Raw genomic sequence first — 20,172 nt, 5'->3', positions numbered from 1 at the left:
GTATAAAATCAAGCAAGAGAAAAGTGTCAGTGCATGGCCTGTAAAACACATGGCAAGTCTGAGGAAAAACTGTATCATAGTAAGAAGGAAGTATAACTCTGTGTGTGTGTGTGTGTGTGTGTATGTGTGTGTGTTTTAGGGATGAGGAATTTGATTTGATTTTTATTTAATTCCCTGTTGATTTTCATTCTCATGGTCAGACACTGTGTCAAGATTGGCAGTGAGTTCTTATTTGGCTTTTTCTATTAGGAAGTTTATTAATGCGGGAAGGAGTTTTAATCATAAATGCTTGACAGAATAGATTTTTCTCCTTAAGAAATGAGTATTTAAATTCTGCAATCCTAAATTTTGACAGCATCTTTTTAAACCCTAATAAAATAAAATGATAGTTAAACATATTCATAATTTATCATTCCCAGTACATATAGCTGAATAACTATATTTTTCATCTCATCCCAAAGCAGACCAGAACAGCACTTTTTTTTCACATAGTTGCTTTTTCACCATTAAAGAATTTAATTTAAAAAATTACAGTTTTTCCATATCTACAAAGACATACATATGCATGTGAAATTTAAAAGTAATAGTAAAGATTAATTTTTAAAAATCCGAATGTTTACCACTGAACTTAAGAAAATGAAAATTAAAAAACAGTGAACTGTGGTGTAATCTTTTAGTGATTCAAAAAATATATTTTTAATTAAATTTTAATAGTAAAATCTAGAAACAATGAAGTCAGGTGTATTTATTATTTATAGGATTTTTTAAAAGAACAAAATGGAGATTTCTTCAGTACAAAGGTTCCATATTTAGAGTTTTTCCCAACATAAAAAAAATATGATCTGCTTCTTAGATGAAAAATAACCCTGGTCTCAAGCTTTCAACATCAAAAAGACTCATGATTGCTCCCCAAATGTGTTTGTTTCCAGTGATTCAATCTAACAAACACAGATTGAGTGCCTGCCGAAAGCCAGGCTTCACGCTAAGTACCAGGCAGCAAAGTGATCAAGGGTCCCTGTGCTCGGGAACAGGAGGGTGGAGACAGAGACACAAATAACTGTACAGGACGGTGTGATGAGGGATGGGATGACAGATGAAGAGGCAGTCAATTCTGCCTGGGATGAGAAATTTGGAAAGCTGCAGGGAGCCAGGGGCTGTATGGTAATAATTGATTTTCCTGCCTGACTCCTTCTCTAGACACCTTACCTTTATCCTCCCAGCATCTAGAGCAGGAACTAGATGGCATGTTGTAGTGCTCTAAAACATTAGGAGAATGAATAAACAATTTGGACCTTAAAGGATCAGTAGCAACCAGACAGAGAAAACAGCATGCTCAAGACATATTTATTACTGTAGCTCTCACGTTTTCTTGGCAATTCAGAATGCAACACTGTCTTTAATGCCTTATACATTCTCTTCTCTATCCCTTATTAGGATATCGACAGCACAGATCAAGATAGATGGTGTGAATACATTATGTATCGAGGCCTGATCAGGTGAGCATAGGGGTTTCGTGGTTGTTTTTTAATCTGTGATTACTGTGCTCTTTTGGGTCTTTTCTGGAAGGAAAAGCTTTATGGAATTAATTAATTGTGTTACTTTTTATAAACATTGATTTGGCCAGTAACACAGTTTAACATTTTTCTAAGGTGTAATCTAATGATTGAAGAAGGAATAAATAGCTAAGCAATTTAAGCTTAATTATATAAAGATGACATTGTGTAAGTTACTAGGCATGATAAGTACTGTACTGTCAACAGTGTTAGAATAGCACCATTTTGACTGTATGGTGTGGTGGAAAGCTCCAGGCTTGAATCACAGATTTGCCAAATTCTTATCATGTACTCTTGGGCAAATAAACTAACTTTTTGGAGCCACCAGTACAGTGTGATGAGGTCTCTAGGTAAATTATATTTAAAAATATCATTCCGCATCAAAAAGTAAATCTTTTCCACCTATATTTCCAAATAATACAGCTGAAAGACCTCAAAATTCAAAAATGTTAGTGTGTAAACTTGTTTTGAAGGCAATATTTCTTTAAACAAAGAGCAATTTAATGCTAAAAAAGAAAGAACTAATCATTCATTCTTCATTCATTTATTCAAAAAGTATGTATTAAATACCTACCATATGACAAATGTTGTTCTAGGCAATGGGTATATAAGGACCAAATCCTTGACTATCCTGGAGTTTACATTCCAGTGGAAGGAGACAGGAAATAAGAACATAAGATATCAAGGTGGTGAAAATATGTTGAATTAAGTCAGGTCAGAAGGATTTGGGAGTCCAGGGGTGGGTGGATATTTTACAGAGTGGGGCAGGGTAGCTGCTCTGATAGAGTGACCTTTGGGCAGAAACCTGAATGAAATGAGGGAATCCTCTTGTCTATATTCAGGGAAGAGCATTCCAGGCAAGGGGAACAGCAGGTGCAAAAGTTTGAGTGGCATGCATGCTTGGTATTTTGGGTGATAGTATGGTGGTCAGTGTGACTGCGGTAGAGTGAGATGGGGCTGATGTGAGAGAGGTAAGGGGGTACAGAGCATGTATACAGTGATTGATTTCCTCCACTTACAGAGTTCTCCAGTGGCAGGAACATGCTGGAGACCGTATCTGCTGCTCACAGTACTCCTGTTAGTACAGAATCTGTTTGGAGATATTTGACCTGAGGTTCTAATTACTTTTCTTAAGACGCCACTGGCAACTCTGACATGTGCTTTTAGGATTGGCCACTCTTGCTCTAGTCCCTCCTCTATATAGAGCAGTTCATCACCCTGAGGTGCTGTGGCATTGCCTGCCTAAAGATACAGGCTGATGTTGAACTGATCACCCCTTCTAAGATCTGTGATCTACATTTATGAGAGAAAATGTCTGCTGTCTAAGAATAATAGAGAACCACAGAGTCAGTTTCTCTCCCGTTGGATATAAGGTTTGTTCAGTTACTGTTTGGTGAAAGCAAACTCTTAGGTATTCCTGTTCTTTATCCAATTTGTCATTCAGCAAGCCCTGGTGGGCATAAAGCACACCAGGCACCAGGGGTATAGGCAACAAATAAAACAAATAGAACTCTTCTCGTGGTGGAGGGAAGCTAGGCAATAAGCATGGTTGCTAATTCCATGATGTTGTATTTTTGGAGGCCAAGAGTGTGATGGGAAAACTTTGAGCAAGAAAAGAAACATCTAGAATATGGAGATGGGGTTCAATTATAAATAAGGTGTTGAATAGGTTTTTCTGAGAAGGTGACACTGGAGCTAGATTTGAAGATCTTTCCAGGTAGAAGGACCAATGAATGCAAAAGCCCTAAGGCAGGAATGCTGGGTGGATAAGCGAGAGAAGTGAGACTAGTGGGGCTAGAAAGTATGTGTGGGGGGATGGAGGTGAAGGAGATAAGGGGTCAAAAGAGGAAGAGAGTAGATCTTGTAAGTTTCTGTAGATTCTGCTTAAGGACTTTGGATATTATTTAGTAAAATAGTAACCTTTGCTGGTTCTGGACAACCACAAAAATGGGCTCATATACTTACTGAGGTGGGTCAAGGAGGCTCTTGAGATGTTAAGATCATTCTGGTTTCACTACCAATGCAGAAACTCTATTGAAGTCCAACACATGCCCGCATGGCTACAGGAGACATAGCTTGGCTATTATTTTGGAGTTTTCAAAGGTTTAAAGTGAGAGCATATGAAAGTGTTAGATTTGTAAAGTATTTGATTTGTCAGATTGAAAACATTCTTTCCTTAAAGTCATATTAAAATGGTTGTTTTAATGGGGATATTAGAATTTCTAGAAAGCAATTTAAGCCACAGACTGAAATAGGTATAATTTCAAGTTGTTAGTTGCCAAGGAACAGTGGTATTTTTAGTGCCAATGCCAATAATTGCTAATCACTGAGCTCTGTACACATGTGGGCCAAGACCTTTACTACCTCTCTTTAGGAGAGTGGGATGGCAAATTTTTAGATAAAAATATTTTGATATATGTATTCAGTATGACTGTCAAAGATGTATTTAGTTTGCTTAGATTGCTAGAACAAAGTACAACAGACTGGGTGGCTTAAACAACAGGCATTTATTTTTTTCACAGTTCTGGAGACAGATCAAGGGTGAGATTGATAGGGAGAGATTCTTTATATAAAGACACTAATCCTATTGGACCTGGGCCCCATCCTTAAAACCTCCTTAAGTCTTACTTCCTGGAGGCCCTATCTGTAAACACTCTGGTGAGGGCTTCAACTTATAAATTTGTAGGAGGCACACATACATTCAATCTGTAAAAAATGGAAAGGTAATTTCAATAATACCCAATTAATAAAGCCTGGGACTAGTGTTTTTTCAGTTTTTTTTCTGCAAAACCAATTCTATAAACTTTATCATCATCACCTAGTTCAATGCCCCACACTTAGCAATAAATATTTACTTACAAAAATGAGAGATTCCCTGCTATCATGGAAGATTTGAATTGTCATTTTTCTTATCTTTAAGGACTTTTGGGAAGATGCTTGAAGGGAGTGTCTATGAAATAGGTTAGAACTTTGATCTTAGAGATTTGGGAAATAAATAACCTAGATTTACTAAAGGCAGTGAGCTAGAATTACAAAGAAATGCAGGGATTTGGGACCTGAGTTTAGACAAATATATTATCCTGTCAGATAGCTGAGACCCACCTCTGATGTCCTCACAGCTCTTCTCTTACCCTTCATGCTGGGCAGACATGCTGTCTTCCTTGCCTGGCTTTGGGTTTCTGTTTTGTCTCTATTGTATGTAATTTACAGACTTTTTAAAAAAAAAATTTATTTATACTAGCACTGGGCACAGTCAGAAGCGCGGGAGGGTGAGAGAATTCACCAGAGCCAGAGCCGGGAACAGAACAGGCAGACCGATGAAATACACTGCTGAGGGGAGGCAGCAGGAGAGGTCTGCGCACCGTGTGGGACCCTCACCAGTGGCCGGTGATTGAACCAGCGCTGCAGAGGCTGCGGGCATCTTCGCAGCCCAGTGTTCAACCGCTGAGCCACCAGGGGAAGCCCAATTTATAGACTTTTTAAAAGTGCTCTTCCTCCTACCACTCTGGTACAAGAAGATCCTGTTGTCTTTTTTTTTTTTTAATTGCATTGGTCTCCTAAATGGTCTTGTTACTTTAAGCCTTTTTCTGAGTTTATTCTCTACACAGTGGACATCACATCTCTGCACAAAACCCCTTGGTTCCCATCTCACGCTTAGAAAAAATCTGAAGTCCTTATACGTGTCAGCAAGGAAGGCTTTACATAATCTGCCTACCAGTCCCCAGCTCATCTAATATGTTGTCCCTTACTCTACTTATGTCTTTGTGGAGTTGAGTCTCAAAAAATCCCAGCACATTCTGCCTTGGGACCTTTGCATTTGCTATTCCCTTCCCTTTCCCTAGAACACCTTTTCTCCATTATCGCTATGATTTTTCTCCCTCATTTCATTCAATTTTCTGCTCAAACATCATTTATCAAAGAGATATATCCTGACCATTTGTTATAAAATAGCAACTTCTGGCACCAAGTAGTCCCTATGCTTTTCACTCTGATTTCCCCCCTTAGCACTTTAGGCACTTGTCACCACCTGATGGATATGCATGCATATGCACACATTTAATTTGTCTCCCCAACTAGAATGAAAGCAAGGGCTTTGTATTGTTCACTGTTTATCCCCAGGACCCAGGAGGGAGCCTGAATGTAGAAGGAACTTGGGGTGTGTGTGTGTGTGTGTGTGTGTGTGTGTGTGTGTGTTCATTGACTTCTGGGTGGTCTGAACTTTGGGTTTCCATAGAATAAATGCATTGACTTAATTATTTATTTATTTTCAAAGAGGACATATATAGATACAGTAAACATATATATATATATAAATAAATTCTTGGCTGCTTGCAGTTTCTCCATTTCCCATCTAAGTTTATCAATAACTGTGGATTACATCTATAAAGTGCTTTGAATATCCTGGGGAACTGAAAGCTCTAAGCAAAAACAGGATGTGAAATTTTTCAGGCATATAAAACCTTTTATTTTAGACATGTAAATGTGGATATAAATAGGCCTGTGGTATTTGGATTTTTAAAGGTAAGAAAGGATTTAGGCTTATGCTCTGGTCATGCTGTAAAATTCCTGTTGCTGACTCAAAACATAATTGTGTGAGAGGCAGTTTGTACAGACAGAATATTCATTAGTGTGAAAAATAGAGTAAGGTTGCCAAGTACATTTGGTTAATTAAACAAACGTATGTGCAGTTTCCAATTTCATTTATATCAGAAAAGTAATATTTTGATATATATTTAGAGTAACAAATCAAGTGAATGTTAGCAATATACAGAATAGAGTTAGAAATAAGAAATTGGCTGAATAATGAAGGTGTCATCTACTAGAATTCATTCTATTTCTATATGATGATAAAACCTTTACCAACCATTTCTTTTTCTGTTGCAGATTGGGCTATGCAAGAATCTCCCATGCTGAACTGAGTGACTCTGAAATTCAGGTGGCCAAATTTAGGATCCCCGATAATCCCAGTAATTACAGAGACAATCAGAGAGTGGTCACAAACCACAGGGAAGTTCCTGAGAATATTCATTTCAATCCCAGGTGAGTGAGTTCCTTTAGGTTATGCACTAGAGTTATAAGGTGCAACACGCTCTCTAGGGAAACTAAATGTTGCCTGACAATGAACTGCAAATTATATTTGGTCCTAGAGCTTTATTTATTTTTAAAGATTTATTTATTTAGGCATACAAGAACTGGGGTACAGGCCAGATGTTTGGGGGGTGAGAGGATTCACCAGAGACAGAGTGGGGAACAGAACAGGCAGACAGACTGAAGTACACTGCTGAGGGGAGCAGCGGGCGAGTCAGGAGAGGTCTGATGCACCATACGGGTTGCTCCCTGGCCGGCCGGGGATCAAACTCATGCTGCAGTGGTTGTGGACAGCTTCATAGGTCTTAACCCATTGTGCCACCAGGGAGGCCCCTGGTTCTACAACTTTTTTCGTAAGAGAACTCATGGTTAAGATGATAAAAATCCTGCTTGGGTTGAAGTCATGGTTCCTGCTTTCTGGGAAAAACCTCAGGTAAAATAAAATCACATTGGCATGGTCGCCGTCATTAACACCATAACAGCTGCTGAATGTTGGTATTCCCAGACTCTGTTCTAGGTGCTCGATTAGTTCTCTTGAGGATGGTACTCTTCTTATCCCCATTTTATAAGTCAGGAAGCTCAGGCAGAGGAACAGGGAGATAACTCCACAAGGGTTGCATGGCTCATCAGTGTCAGACTAGAAGTGGGAAGGGGGCCTCGTTGGGTTCCTGTGATTCAGCACTGACTGCACGCAGACCCATATGGGAGCTTTTAAAGCTACTACTACCAGACCCCCACCCAGGCCTATTCCTCAGGAGCTCTTGCTGGTCAGGACTTTGGGTTCCAAAAGTCTTTCTAGGTTATTCTAATGTGCAGTGGATTGCGACTACGGTGAGCTGATCGTTTGTTTCCATTACAGATGTTCTACCATCTGAAATATGTTGGATTTTGCTTAGTTTTAAATAGACATTATCTGAGAAATCTATTTACAGCAAAACACGTGACTTAGAGTATGTGCTCTTTTTTCTTCCCATGACTGGGAAATGAGAAAAAACGTCTGCATAAAACTAAACCTAAGCGAATTATATACATTTTTATTATTTGACATTTCTACCACTTTTACCAGCTGCAGCTATAGAAACTCCTCAGACCTCATTTTGATGAGGGAAAAGGAATGTTTATCCATTCTCTTTTTTGTTCTTTTTCTCTCCTTACAAAAAGAAAAAATTGTACCAATGTATGGGCAATGACTTTGTGGAGAAACTAGACCAAGTCTTGATTTGCTCCATTACTTATTCGATCTTGTCCTATGTAAATGTAATGTGGTTGTAAGAAGTGTGGGCTCTGGAGCCATGCTGCCTGGTTCAAATCCTCACTCTTGTCAACAAACAGTTGAGTAACTGTGGGCGAGATGCTTACTCTCTATGCCGCAAGCCACTCGTCTGCAAAATGGGAAAAGTAGCAGTGCCTGCCCCCTAACGTTCTTTGAGGTTGAATGACACATAAAGTTCTTAGACTAGTGCAAAGTGAATGCTCACATAGCCAGTACTGCAGGGCAACAATAGTATTTATAGTAGTAACAGTAGAAGTACAACAGAAGTGTCCCTCCTTTTTCTGATTAAGGTCACTTCTTAAATAGAACCAGAAGATCTGGGAAGAAAAGCTTTTCCTATGTCCTTATTCTCCTATACCGGAGTGCAGAGAAGTCCAAATAACATATTTTGTTACTTTTATCCAAATAACACCACTGCACGCTGATCCAGACCAAATATGAAGTCAGCTTGATGTGCTTACCCACTTGTTTAATTATGGATATAGCAGAGGCATACATAGAAGGCCTTCCTTAATTTGAAAATTTTTTTATAGGTGTACAAATGAAAATTGATAAGATAGTAGTCAAAGAATATTAGGCTTACCAAAAATCCCATTTCTATAACATCCCAGACATAGTATGCACTCTTAAATGAGGTTAACCTATATGAAATGCCCATCTTTTAAGGTCAAAATGAGAGAATACCAGTTTTGCCAATGATTCATCATAATTATCAGTATAATGCATTATAGGCAATCTGATAATAGATTGAGGGTATATTTTATGAAATCTAATTAGTAATTTTTGAAATCATAGCAACTGAGTGAAGTATGGATAGTGATGTCTAGGATGAATTCATAATCATTCTATTTTGAGGGTGTGTGTACTACTTTATTTTCTTATTTTTTAATAGTAAATTATTTCTCATTGAGGTAAGGTTGGTTTACAACACTGTATATGATTTAGGGATATAGATTTACACCTCTTCAGATGCAAGTTACCACATGATGCCCACCAGCAGAGTACCAATAGCACTCTGTTACAGTCCGCAGGCCTCCCCTTTGCTTTCCACTCTCTCCAGTAGCCTCAGTTCTGCTGCACCATGTGGGTTAGCTCTGTGGCCAGGGATCGAACTCGTGCTACAGTGACTGTGGATAGTGACACAGTGACTGCGGATAGCTCCATAGTGCTGTGATTTAACCCCTTGCTCTACCAGGGAGACCCCCTACTGGCCTCAGTTCTGAAACCAAGTTTCTAGGGTTTGTTTTGGTTTAGTTTCTTTTTCTTAAGATTTGTTTATTTATTTTTTACAAGAACTGGGGTACAGGTCAGAAACACGGGAGGGTGAGAGAATTCACCAGAGCCAGAGCAGGGAGCAGAATAGGCAGACGGAGTGAAGACACTGCTGAGGGGAGCAGTGGGTGAGGCAGGAGAGGTCTGCTGCACCATGTGGGTTTCTCCCTGGCTGGCGGGGAATCGAACCGGCACTGCAGAGGCTGCGGACACCTTTGCAGCGCAGCACTCAACTTCTGCGCAACCAGGGAGGCCCTGTTTTGGTTTAGTTTTGTCTGTTCCTTTGCTTTGATTTCTTTATACTCCACATATAAGTGTAATCATCTGGCATTTGTTTTATTCCTTCTGACTTATTCTGCTTAGCATAATCCCCTTCAGGTCCAGTCATGTTGTCACAGATGACAAGATTTCATGTGTTTGTGTTTTTTAATAACTGTGTAGTATTCCAGTGTGTGTGTGTGTGTATGTACCACATGTTACATATTCACTCATTGGTCCTTGGGCACTTATAACTTGGCTATTGTGAATAGTGCTGAATGAGCACAGATGTGCATGTATCCCTTCAAATTAGTCCTTTTGCATTCTTTGGTAAGATACCTAGGGGTGGAATTGCTGGATCATATGGCAGGTCTTCTTTTAATATTTTGAGAAACCTCAATACTGTTTTTCATAGTGGCTGAAGCATTGTACATTTCTAACAACAGTGCACAACGGTTCTTTTTTCTTCAACTTCTATACTTGTTATTTCTGCTTTCTGATATGGGCCATTCTCATGGATAGGAGGTGGCAGCTCATTGTGGTTTTGATTTGTATTTCACCAGTGATAAGCAATGATGAGAAAAAAAAAACCCATAGCTTAACAGATATTCATTGAGTACCACTGTGCCAAGACTCTGCTAGGCCTTGTGCTAGACACTAAGGACAGAGTGATGAATGGACTAAGTTTTGTCCTATAGAATTTGTGTTCTAGTGGAGAGAAAAGCAATTCAAAGGTTATCACAGGTAGTAATTTTGTATACATCTTTTCCTTCATTTGCATATGTATCTATATATTACAAAATACCCCAACTTTATAAATACATGAAATGTATATATGTATGTGTGCTTATGTGTATTCATTTTATTTGTTAACCTGTTTTTTTTAATCCAAATAGAACATGATGAACTTCCTTCCATAGAATGTATTCTGAAAATATTTTAATGATTATATGGTATGGATATACCAAACAAATTAGTCATTCTAGTTGTTTCTACACATTTGTTCTTTCATTATTATAAAAAATTCTCCCAGGGACTTCTTATATCTTTAGGAATATACTTGATTACTTCTATAGGACTCAGTTCTAGACTTGAAATAGCACAGTCGAAGTCTGCAAAACTTTAATATTCCTTATCATTCCTATTTTGAGATGACAAAGTAAATAGATCTCCTACCTTCTATAGTATGAGGTTAGTTGGATATTGAGATTGCTGATTAAGAAAAGGAAGTCAGTGACCTCATTTGCTCAGGTCCTCAATTGTCTCCTCTCCAGTGCTTTCTGTATTTCATCATACCAACCTGAGTTATGTAATTAGTTATTCATCAGTAGAGTAGTTAATGTGCCGTGCATGAGCACTTGTGGAAGACTTAGAAGTTGAAGTTGTGCCAAAATAGATTTCATATATGCATAAATGAAACGTGAATAACATTTCAGATTTTATGATCCCTTCACTTATAAAATAGACATTATTCAAACTGAGGAGAAAATCCAGACATTCTTCACCAATGTTATGAGTCAATAATCCTTAATTAGTTGTGATTTTGGAATGATGAATAACCACAAAAAGAGGACTTTGGTAGTTAAAACTTTAGTGAGCCTTTCCCATAGTGTGAACTCTATTTCCCCATTTGCTGTTTCAATTTTTTTTAAGTTTTATTTATTTATACAAGAACCGGGGTACTGGCCAGATTCGTGGGAGTGTGAAAAGATTCACAGAGACAGAGCAGGGAACAGAACAGGCAGACTGATGAAATACACTGCTGAGGGGAGCAGTGGGTGAGACAGGAGAGGTCTGCTGTGCCATGTGGGTTTCTCCCTGGCTGGCTGGGATGGAACCAGCACTGCAGAGTCTGCAGACAGCTTCACAGCGCTGCGCTCAACCGCCTGCGCCACCAGGGGAGGCCCCATTTGCTGTTTTATAATTGATCACATACCTCCTGGTTTTATGATAGATAAGTAAAGCCATAAGGTTATGGTAAAAAATTTACATAAAAACATCTTTCTGAATGGTTTTTACATTTTTATTTTTTAGATTTGGATCCTACAAAGAAGGACACAATTCTGAGAAAAACCATCATTTTCACATGAGCACTCCCAAATACTTTCTATGAACTATTTAAAACAAGAATTCATTGATTGGGAAAGTCTAATGAAAACAAAAGTGTGTTAGATAAAAAAGAAGAGATTAAAGAAAGTGGGAAGCTGCACACAAAGGGCCTCAATTTTGAAAAATTATACTATCTATGCAGCGGGAAATGTTATCACTTTATAAAACATATTACTTAATAAAAACAGTCCTCCAAATTGTTTTCCTTAAATATTATCTAAAAAATGGAATGTGAAGCAATATAAGAAAATTTTACTATTAGAGATTAATAAAATCATCTTACCATTTTGATCTTAAAAATGGAAAACTGATTTATTGAAAAGTTGGAAGAACTACTTGCAAAATCAAGTGGTTTTAAATCCCTCTTGGGACAAAGCAGGGGAAAAATGTTTAAGGTTTAGTCTAATTGTTAGAAGAATAATATCCATTGAACTTTTGCGGATTTGTTATCATTAGCATGCTCTTCACTCTTGTTCCCTGAGCTTTGATGGAATCATCTGTCTCTTCCCCATGCTTGTATCACTCCATGCCTGTACATGGCACACCATGTTAGCATTCTCTAACCAGTTAGCACACCAGCTGTCAGGGGGCATACTTCATCATACAAGGGGCTCCCATGGAATGAATTTTCTTCACTGAAACCAAGCAATTAGGTGATGGGGAGAATTTAGCCCAGTAGCACCATCTATACAAGGAATAGTGACTTTGAATGTTGTTCAGGGAGGCATACAACATCTTAGAATGAAAAGAGCCCTGACGCTTTTTGATCTCTGGGGTAGAGAGATCATATATGTGTGTTGGTGTACACACACACACACACACACACAGTGTTTAAGGGATTGGCATGTCAAGGAGAAAGGAGATTTCACATGATAAGGAGAAGATGACTCATCCTTTTACTCTGAGATAAAAAGATGAGTCAGCAGGGAGAACATGTTTACTGATAAACCTACACCTGGATGATAGCCCCCAAACCACATTCTTTTAGGTCATAAGAAGTGGGAGTAGTGATTGCTTCTTCTGTTAGGAAAAGGGCAATGTTTGAGACAGGACAAAGATTCTTTTAGCCTCTAGGATGTTCACTGCATCTTTCAGTATTGAAAATCAACTTTTTTTTTTTGTTTTATGTAATTCTTTTTTATTTAAATTTTATTTTTATATTCCCCATACAATTACAACCCCCTTATTTTGACCCCAAGCCCTCCTTTCCCCGCCCCCCAACCCCCATAGAGTGTCTCTGGTTCATAGTTGTTTGTTGATTTTGATTTTTTCTTTCTTAGAGTTATTCTTTTTTCCTGGTCCCTTATTTAAGTTTTCTAGATTCCTGCCTTGAGTGAGACCATCCAGTATTTTTCTTTTTCTTTCTGGGTTATTTCGCTGAGCATGATCCCTTCCAGCTCCATCCATGTTGCTGCAAATTGCATGTGTTTATCTTTTTTGAATGCTGAGTAATATTCCATGGTGTATATGTGCCACATTTTCTTGATCCAGTCATCTATTTTTGGGCATTTGGGTGGTTTCCAAAGCTTAGCTATTGTAAACAGTGCTGTTATAAACATAGGGGTGCAAGTGCTCTTTGGAATTGATGTTTCTCTGTCCTTTGGGTAAATACCTAGGAGTGGAATTGCTGTATCATATGGAAGCTCTATGTTTAGTAGGTCAAGAAATCTCCACACAGCTCTCCACAGTGGCTGGACCAGTTTTGCACTCCCACCAACAGTGCAGGAGAGTTCCTTTTTCTCCACAAGCTCGCCAACATTTGTTGTTGCTAGTTTTTTTAATATGTGCCATTCTCACTGGTGTAAGATGGTATCTCATTGTAGTTTTGATTTGCATTTCCCTGATTACAAGTGACGTTGAACATTTTTTCATATGCCTGTTGGCCATTTGCATTTCCTCTTCAGAGAAGTTTCTTTTTAGCTCTTCTGCCCATTTTTTGACTCGATTATTTTCTTTGTTTTTGTTGAGTCTCATCAGCTCTTTGTAGATTTTTGTGATCAGTCCTTTATCATTAGTGTTGTGTGCAAAATTGTTCTCCCTGTCGGTGGGGTTTCTCTTTGTTTTTGTTATTGTCTCTTTTGCTGTGCAGAAGCTCTTTAATTTGATGTAGTCCCAGCTGTTTATCTTTACCTCCACTATCACTGCTTTGGGTGATATGTCTGTAAAGATGTCTTTGATGTGCATATCATGTAGAGTTTCGCCTATATTTCCTTCTATGTATTTTATGGTTTCAGTTTTTATGTCTAGTTCTTTAATCCATTTTGAGTTGGTTTTTGTGCATGGTGTTAGGTAGTAGTCAAGCTTCATTCTTTTGCATGTAGCGACCCAGTTTTCCCAGCACCATTTATTGAACAAACTTTCTTTGCTCCAATGCATATTCTTTGCTCCTTTGTCAAAGATTAGTTGACCATAAATCTGTGGGTTTATTTCTGGATTTTCTATTTGATTCTGTTGGTCTGTGTGTCTGTTCTTGTTCCAATACCATGCAGTTTTGATGATTATGGCTTTGTAGTATAGTTTGAAGTCTGGGAGTGTGATGCCACCATTCCTTTCATTTTTTTTCAGGAGAGCTTTGGCTATTTAGGGTTTTTGGTGATTCCATATGAATTTCATCAATAATTGTTCTATTTCTTTGAAGAATGACATTGAAATTTTTATTGGAATAGCATTGAATCTATATATTGCTTTTGGTAGAATGGCCATTTTAATAATGTTTATTCTTCCAATCCATGAGCAGGGGATGTCTTTCCATTTCTTTGTGTCTTCTTCTATATCTTTTAAAAACTAGTGTTTTATAGTTTTCTTTGTATAGGTCCTTTACCTCTTTTGTTAGATTTATTCCCAAGTATTTGATTTTTTTTTGTTTCAATAATAAAAGGGATGGTTTTTTTGATTTCTTCTTCTTCAGATTTATTGTTTGTGTATAGGAAGGCTACTGATTTTTGCGTGTTGATTTTGTATCCTGCCACTTTACTGAACTGATTAGTTGAATTAGTGAAAATCAACTTTTTGAGGTTCTTAGGTCTTCTCACCTTTAGTTCCCCATACCAAGGTGGCACAATGGAAGAGGCCTACTTTGGGCATATTGAGAAAAGCCTATCTGGGGAGACTAATCTCATATATATGGGATTATATATAAATGTATATATTGCATGAGCCAGTTTCAAGTATATAATCTCTCTCTCTCTCTTTCCCCCCTCCATAAATTATATGTGTGTGCATATAAATATATATATATATATAAAATTTAGCTTTCACTTCCATTCATATGCTTATGGATAGAGGGAGAGAGAGAGATTATATACTTGAAATTGGCTCATGCAATTATGGAGGCTGCAAAGGTCTACAATGTACTGCCTGCAGGCTGGAGACCCAGGAAAACCAAATTACATGTGGTGTAATTCAGTCTGCAGCTGAGGGCCTGACCCAAGGAAGCTAGTGTTCTAGATTCTAGTATGGGTCTGAAGGTTTGAGAAACAGGAGCATCAAGGGAGAAGATGAATGTCCCAACAGAGGCTAGCAGGCGGAGGTAAAAAGGCAAAATTCCTCCTTCTTCCATCTTTTGTTCTGTTCTGATTCTCAGTGGATAGCATGATGCCCACCCTCTTTGAGGAGGGCAATCTACTTCACTGACTCCACCAATTCAAATGTTAATCTCACCAGGAAAAATGCCCCAATTGACACATACAGAGATAATGTTCTATATGGGTGCCCTGTAATGAACCAAGTTGACTCATAAAATGAACCATCACAAGCACGGTGATATCAGGTGGGTCTTGTTAAAAGTGTGGGTGTCTCAGGGCTTGCCCAGTGTTACTAAATCAGAATTTGCTATTAAAACAGGCCCTGAGCTTGGGGCCTCAGGCCTGAAACTGAGATTAAGATGATTCAGAATGGTTTATGTGTCCAGACAAAGTTGAAAACAAACAAACAATAACATAAAAATATGATTAATAATTCTCTAACAGGAGAATAACAGGTCTCAAATTATTAACACAAATAACTTTTTCATACACAATGCTCAGTGCATTAATCAAAGGTGACTGCACACACAATGAGATAAGACACCACTAACCACAGTCAGCAGAAACAAGACATACTGAGGTTTCAGGTATGGGGGTTTATCACATATCATCTATAAAACAGCTATATTTACTGTGTTTAAGGACATAAAAGCTAAGCTTGAACATTCTAGGGGAAGCAAAAACAATCAAGTAACAAAGGAGATTTGAAAAAAGAAAAAAATGCTAGCATTCTCAAAATGCTACAACTAAAATTAAGAACTCAGTGGCATTTTTAACATTAGGATAGACAAATAACTGAAGAGCTGAGGTAGTTAAGAAGAAATCTATATCCAGAAGCAAAAGGCTCCTTGCTGATAGGGGTAAATGCATCCATATAATATTTGTGAAGACACTAGCCTTGTTCTGTATATAAACACATGTTTACTAATCCCTTTTTGCCTTTCTACAACAACATGCTTGGTGCAAGTCAAAGCATATGCCTTTCACTAGTTTACACAGAAAGTACGTGAAGGCACTGGCCTTACGTCATTCCCCTGCCTGGTGGTGATGACTCCCAGGCCAGCGCATGATTCAGAGAGCCTCCGACCATCTCTGCCTGCAGGTACTTGCTGTTGCTGAATCCTGGGATATTAGGCAGGTGAGGGTGCGGCTGACCACATTTCCTATGATTGTTGGGCCCTTTTGAGCAAACTCATTTAACTGCCTTGGAGGAAGGGGCCAAGTCTGTGGCCAATGGGGAGAAAGAAGAGTTTGGCATCCTGGAAACTCATTGTAGGGTAAGGAAAAATGTCAGGCTTTTCTGCTCTCCCGCCATCAGGATAGATGATGGATCCTTGCAGTCCTGAATGCATGCCTGATGGCGGGCACCTGGAATAGGGTGTGGGCATAGATAGATGGGATTCACCTGGGCTGAGACTGGGCTTTCAAGGGCGGCGTCATGAGGACGCCAGCAGAAGCCAAAAGAGAAGCAGAGAGAGAGAGAAGCAAAAGAGCTCAGAGTGAAGACCTGCTGGGGGCTGGGAGGACTGCCAGCCTACCAGCCCCCCAGCACCCCTTCCTGCTGTGTACCTGGTAATCCCAATAAAGACCTGCAAAAAAACCACTGAGGACTCTGACTCCTCCTTTACCTGGTCTCCTGGATCATAGAAAACCTGTCCTGTGATATTCCTGCCCTCTACAATTGGCTTAAGTCGGCAAGATGATCCATGCAGACAGGTATTGGAGCCCTCCGAAGACTTGGAGGGACTAAGGAGTAACAGACTGTTTACGACGGTGGAGGCATCATGGTGGCACAGGAGAGGGACAAGGTCCGGGAGCTGCGAGACAAGACCTCACGAAGAGGAGACACCCTAGAGGACCAGCCAACGACCCCCGAGGCAGCAGAATCGTCGGAGAGGAGAGGTCCACGATTTGGAGCTCGCCAGTGCTAATGCAGGGAGAGGCCAAAGGACTTGGGCTAATAGACTTGGACTGATGAACTTGGACTGACAATCCCGCCAGAAGGCGGAGGACCTTGGCAGGTTATGTTTTTTTGAAAATCTGGGGGTGGCCAGTGGGCCTTGATGGCCAAAAGCAGCCTGTGTATGCCCAGCAGCCAGGCAGAGGAGAAAAGCCAACTGAGAAGGCAAAAGCTGGTGCTGATGCTAAGTTTGGGAAGCCCTGAGCAGCTGTTAAGCAGCCTAAGTATGCTGAAGCCCTGTGAGTCTCTTAAAATCACCTGTGGGTGATGCCCTGCTCATTGTCGAGTGAGGGTGAGGAGCGAAGGAACCCGTCCTTGGGGGACGGGTGGGGAACATGGCTCCAAGCCGAATGTAGAGTTTGGATCCCCGACCCATGTGCTTGTGCAGTGGGTTGGCTTGAGTGCAGGGGTCTGCGAGTCGCATTGGTGGCTATGAAGGCCGAGTGTTGGAGCGACTGCAGACAGAAACCCTGAGGGTTGGCGATTACCCCCAACAGAATAGAATCGCCAATCCCAGAGAGTGCATCCTGGGGGTGGATGCGGTGTGTGGCTTGTAGCTGAGACTACAGCCAGAGAAGGCCAGGAAGCCTGACGGCGCCTGGCGTGTTACAGTAGATGCTGTGAGTGATTCCCCTCCCTCATATGAGCAGAGCAGCAGATTTGGTGGCTCATCTACTGGTACCAATAATTGTCTTTTGCCACTAGGTTGGGGCCCTGCCTGGACTTATTTGTGTTCTGTTGTATTTTGTTGTTATATAGTGATGTATTTGCTTTTGTGGGCCATGGCTGCATTGTTTATGTTTGCTAAGAAAATTGTATATATGTAGATTGTATGGCAGAAAAACCTGAGGGAGTGGACTGTAGGGTAAGGAAAAATGTGAGTCTTTTCTGCCCTCCCGCCATCAGGATAGATGATGGATCCTTGCGGTCCTGAATGCATGCCTGATGGTGGGCACCTGGAATAGGGTGTGGGCATAGGTAGGTGGGATTCACCTGGGCTGAGACTGGACTTTTAAGGGCAGCGTCACAGGGATGCCAGGAGAAGCCAAAAGAGAAGCAGAAGCCGAGAGAAGGCCAGGGAGCCCAGAGTGAAGACCTGCTGGGGGCTGGGAGGCCTGACAGCCTACCGGTCCCCTAGCACCCCTTCCTGCTGTGTACCTGGTAATCCCAATAAAGACCTGCAAAAAACCACTGAGGACTCTGACTCCTCCTTTACCCAGTCTGCTGGATCCTAGAAAACCTGCTGAGTGGCCAGTCCTGCCACTACACTCTTGGACTCTGCTTCGGAGACTGATAATATGGTGGAACTTGAGTAAACTGATGAGTGAGTAAACTGATGTAATTTGCCACTCCAGTAAAATGCAACATGTCCTTAGTGTTCCTTTTTTTTTTTTTTTTTAAGATTTCTGAGGAAATCTATAAAATAGAAATTCAATCAATTCTATGGAAATTTGGGGTACTTTTTTATTTTTTTTAAAGATTGATTTATTTATACAAGCACTGGGTACAGTCAGAAGCGCGGGAGGGCGAGAGAATTCACCAGAGCCAGAGCGGGGAACAGAACAGGCAGACTGACGAAGTACACTGTTGAGGGGAGCAGCGGGCGGCAGGAGAGGTCTGCAAGCCATGTGGGACCCTCGCAGGTGGCCGGTGATCGAACCGACGCTGCAGAGGCTGTGGGCAGCTTTGCAGCCCAGCGCTCAACTGCTTCGCCACCAGGGGAGGCCCTGGGGTACTTATTAATGACCATTCTAGAGCTTATATTTTACAACTTGATCTATGATGATTGAGAGTTCTAGAGACCTAATTTCTCTACACTTGTGGCTTACTTTGTAGAGAAGAAAAATGTACAGATTCCTCATGTTTGCATTGTTCCCTAGCAGAGTAAATCATCACATAAACATTTCTCTGTTGTTATTTTGTCACAATGGAAACTTTCTAACAATATTTCTGTAAACACTTCCAAACATTTCTGGCAGTTTTCCACTTTGATTTTTTTTTTCTTTAAAAAAATGAGCTAGCTAGCAAGATGTTGAATGTGGTTTCTGTTTTCTTGAAAAATTTTAAATTTGAGAATTCATTTGAGTATGTCATTATGGGGACAAATATTATGACTGAATATCTGTGTCCCTACAATATGCATATTTTGAAATCCCTGCCTCTCATGTGATGGCATTAAGAGGTAGAGCCTTTGGAAGTTAATTAGATCATAAAGGTGGAGCCCTCGTGAATGGAATTAGTGCCTTTATAAGAAGAAACATGAGAGATTATTGTCAGTCCCTTTCTGCTCTCTGCCATGTAAGGACATAAAAGAAGTCATGTGCAAACTAAGAAGAAGGCCTTTATCAGACACTAGATCTGCCAGCAATTTCATGTTGGACTTCCAGTTTCTAGAACTGTGAAAAATGTTTATGTCGCCCTGTCGATTGTGATTTCTTACAGTCCAAAATAAGAGTATCAGTGTGGTAATCCAGTAATTCTCAACCTGGAGTGGGGGTTGTCTATAGATTGATGACAGCAGAATCCTTTGGGGGAAAATGGAAACATCCAAATATGTACCCCTACTTTACCATGGACATACATTTAATAGTCTATGTCTTCTCCAATCTGGAGACCGGGCTCTCCTTTCCTCCCTCTTTGCTCTCTAACCAGTTTCCTACTTAATGGAATCTGGCAATTCAAGAGATATATACTTTTTTTTCCTAAAGATTTATTTATACAAGAACTGGGATATAGGCCAGAAGCACAGGAGGGTGAGAGGATTCACCAGAGACAGAGTGGGGAACAGAACAGGCGGATCTACTGAAATACATTGCTGAGGGGAGCAGTGGGTGAGACAGGAGAGGTCTGCTGCACCATGTGGGTATCTCCCTGGCAGGCTGGGAATCAAACCCGCACCACAGAGGCTGTGGACAGCTTAACAGTGCTGCGCTCAACCCACTGAGCCACCGGGGAGGCCCTCCTCTTGCTTTTCATTTATCATTGTTTTTAAATGATCAGATGGATTCTGGGAACAATGGGAGAGATAACTAAAAAGAAAAAGTACTTATCTGCTGTATTGTGGACTAGTGAATTTATTTTACACAATTTGATTCCCATGTATTTGTGAAATATCTGATTATTTTAGCCATAGCT

At 40.1% G+C, this 20,172-nt stretch overlaps 1 protein-coding gene across 1 annotated transcript in view; it reads left to right on the top strand.

Annotated features, from left to right (window-relative positions):
- CWH43 (cell wall biogenesis 43 C-terminal homolog) overlaps positions 1 to 11,557 on the top strand; it is a gene marked incomplete at both ends in the record, with an annotated part of 59,597 nt that extends 48,040 nt beyond the window's left edge. Inside the window, 3 exons of the mRNA XM_084233491.1 lie at positions 1,435 to 1,496; positions 6,438 to 6,593; positions 11,479 to 11,557. Of these exons, the coding sequence (XP_084089617.1) occupies positions 1,435 to 1,496; positions 6,438 to 6,593; positions 11,479 to 11,557 (297 nt within the window). The remainder of the gene's footprint in view (positions 1 to 1,434; positions 1,497 to 6,437; positions 6,594 to 11,478) is intronic.
- Positions 11,558 to 20,172: the final 8,615 nt, after the last annotated feature.

The sequence above is a fragment of the Talpa europaea genome, assembly GCF_964194135.1.
Source record: "Talpa europaea genome assembly, chromosome: 5".
Classification (NCBI taxonomy): Eukaryota; Metazoa; Chordata; class Mammalia; order Eulipotyphla; family Talpidae; genus Talpa; species Talpa europaea.
Note: the sequence above shows the minus strand (reverse complement) of the source record. Positions and strands in the feature narration are given on the sequence as shown.